The sequence below is a fragment of the Alligator sinensis genome, unplaced genomic scaffold (assembly GCF_000455745.1).
Source record: "Alligator sinensis unplaced genomic scaffold, ASM45574v1 scaffold1186_1, whole genome shotgun sequence".
Lineage (NCBI taxonomy): Eukaryota > Metazoa > Chordata > Crocodylia > Alligatoridae > Alligator > Alligator sinensis.
Window position 1 is genome coordinate 15,296 of NW_005843233.1, and position 2,649 is coordinate 17,944.

A 2,649-nucleotide genomic window follows, 5' to 3' on the forward strand; every position below is an offset into this window, starting at 1 on the left:
GGAGCAGGAGCATCAAGAAGCAGAGGTCCTGCTGCATCCAGGCCCCTGCTTTCCTGGTGCATGGGCACCCCAGCATCCCAGAGCAAACTCTGGCCCATGAGTTTGAGGATAGCAGCTGGGGCATAAAGGATGCCAGGCCATGCACCAGAGGTAGGCGCAGGGGAAACCAGCCCTTTCCCTTGCCCTGCCCCTGCAGCCTGAGGGAGAAGGGGATTGCAGGTGGGGCCTGGCTCAGTTGTCTCAGGAAAGAGTAAGGAGAAAAGGCAGAGGGGTAGCTCTCTATGTGAATGAGAACTAAAGCATTCTGGAGGCTGACAGTAGCTCCAAAGATAAATACCTTGAAACCATCTTTGTCAAGCTAGGGAGGGAGTGGGGGGCGAGGTGAGAGAAACCTAACCACAGGCATTTACTACAGGCCTCTGGGCCAAGGGGAGGAGCTGGGTCTGGAGTTCTCCTGAGAACTGACGGAGGCCGCGTGCGCAAGGCACTTGGTAGTCGTGGGTGACTCCAATGACCCAGGCACACACTGGGAGGAACACTTGCCTAGGTCAGATCATTCAGAAAAGAGACACCCATACGATCAGGGACTTGCAAGGCAAGCCATACAGGGAGAGGCCGAGGGACCTGGGCCTCTTTAGCCTAACAAAGAGACGGTTGAGGGGGGCTGCTAGCGGCTTACCGCTGTATCAGAGGAGTGCATCAGGAGCTCGGTGAACAACTGTTCACTACGGCACCCCTGGGGAAGACCAGGACCAATGGATATAAACTGGAAGGCTGCTTCAGGTTTAATATGGGGAAAAACTCCTTCCCAGTCAGGGTGTGCAGACTGGAATAAACTCCCTTCAGTGGTGGTGCAGTCACCTGCCCTGGAGGTTTTCAAGAGGAGACTGGACAGTCACCTCACTGGGGTCACTTGACCCCAATTGTCTTTCTGCCTAGAGTGGGGGGGCCGGACTCAATAATCTGTGAGGTCCCTTCCAGCTCCTGACACGATGAATCTGTGCAGACCCTGTTCCCCTCACAGCGATGCCACAAGCTGAGCTCTGCCTTGTTCCCTCCTCCTGTAACCAAGTGCAGGAACGGGTATGACTGGTGCCTTGGTCAGAGCCCTGGGAGCAGGAGCCAGGACTGCCACAACCAGTAACTTGTTGAAAAGATGTCTTGGGCTGCAGGTCACAGTGGGAAGGACAGGCCAGAGATGGGGGAGGGCGACCATGAAGGAGCAGGCAGAGGCTTTTCCCACAATAGGAAGAATAGGGTCCATAGGGGAGCAGAGCCGCCTGTCTCTCAGTCCAGCCCAGAGGGGCCGCGACCCCATGGCAGTGCCTGACCCCTCATACCTAGCCCTACTGGAGGCTGCCTGGGACAGGAGGCACCTGTTGCTGCTCTGGGTGTGCGACAGGAGCCCATGGCAGAGGCTGCCAGGAGCTGGGCTCAGGCAGGCAAGGGCAGTGTATGGGTATGTTCTAGTACCAGGGTCGGGGGCTACTTGGTGACATGCTGCTCCCACCTTTTGCAGCCTGCCATCTCCACCCTCCAGACCTGGGGGAGGTCTCCCAGACACAGGCCCTGATCCCTGAGCAGCTGGTGACCATGAAGACCCGTCTATCAGGGTGCAACCCCAAGCAGCTGGCAATGACCTGGCTGGGAAAGAAAGCAAGAAAGAAAGAGCCCAGGGCCCTGGAGAGCTCAGACCCCCAGAGGATCCACACCTCCACCCCTAGCCAGGTGCCGGACAGGAAGTCCTACAGCGTGGAGTCTGAGCAGCATGTCCCCACTACGGGGCCTGAGGACAAGAGGGTCGAGTACCAGTCCTGCGTGAAGCACGAGGCCCTGAAGAAGTCAAAGTCCAGGTCCAGCGGGCTCACAGGTATGAGTGTGTGGGCCAAGCAGCATGGGGAGATGGTGCGGTGGTGATGCCCAGGAGCTGCTCTGCTTTGGACCAAGTACATGGCCCACTTTGAGCAGACACCCCCTTGGGCTGAGCTTTACCCCACTGGTTCTCAGGGACAGACGTGATTTCTGGGTGGTTTGTGAATGTCCCCTGCAGTCACTCCTGGAGGTGGGGGAAGGCCCTGAGTACTCCCAGCCCAAAGGGGAATATGGATTCTTGTCATACCCAGTGTAACTCGTGGTGATGTGTGTGTCAGAGGACACTCCTGAGTGTAGGCCAACTCTAGAGGAAGCAACCTGCTGGGAAGATATGGCCTCCACCTCTCTCCACTGGGGAGAAGACTCTTCTCAGCCAGAGTGGCTGACCTGCTCCATCGGGCTTTTAATTAAGCCCACTGGGGGATGGGAGGACTACCGCCACTGCTGGCCTGCTGAGCAACCCTTGCAAAGCCAGCAGGCCAAGGCACTTAGGGGATCCCACCCCTGCCCCAGCCCTGGTACAATCTATGGGCAAGGCAAGAGCCCCCAAGGGGACACTTGCCTGCCTGTACACAAATGCCAGGAGCTTGGGGAATAAGCAGGAGGAGCTCATCCTCATGCTCAGTGCAAATAATTGTGATGTCACAGGGATAACGGAAACCTGGTGGGACTCTGTGGCGGGCCAGTAGGGGGCGCTCCTGCATTGAGCCGCCCACCTCCCTGCGCCGCCCACCTTCCAGGCTCCGAGTGCCTCCCTGGGGTGCCTCCCGTCCGGCC

General features: G+C 58.2%; 1 protein-coding gene across 2 annotated transcripts in view; it reads left to right on the forward strand.

Annotated features, from left to right (window-relative positions):
- Positions 1 to 2,649, forward strand: part of LOC106723162 — a 22,892-nt gene that overhangs the window by 12,838 nt on the left and 7,405 nt on the right. Inside the window, exon 10 of one of the 2 annotated variants that reach the window (XM_025194527.1) lies at positions 1,520 to 1,870. In XM_025194527.1, coding sequence (XP_025050312.1) covers positions 1,520 to 1,870 — 351 coding nt within the window. Of the gene's footprint in view, positions 1 to 1,519; positions 1,918 to 2,649 lie in introns of those variants that run through there. The other variant, XM_025194526.1, reaches the window with a different exon arrangement.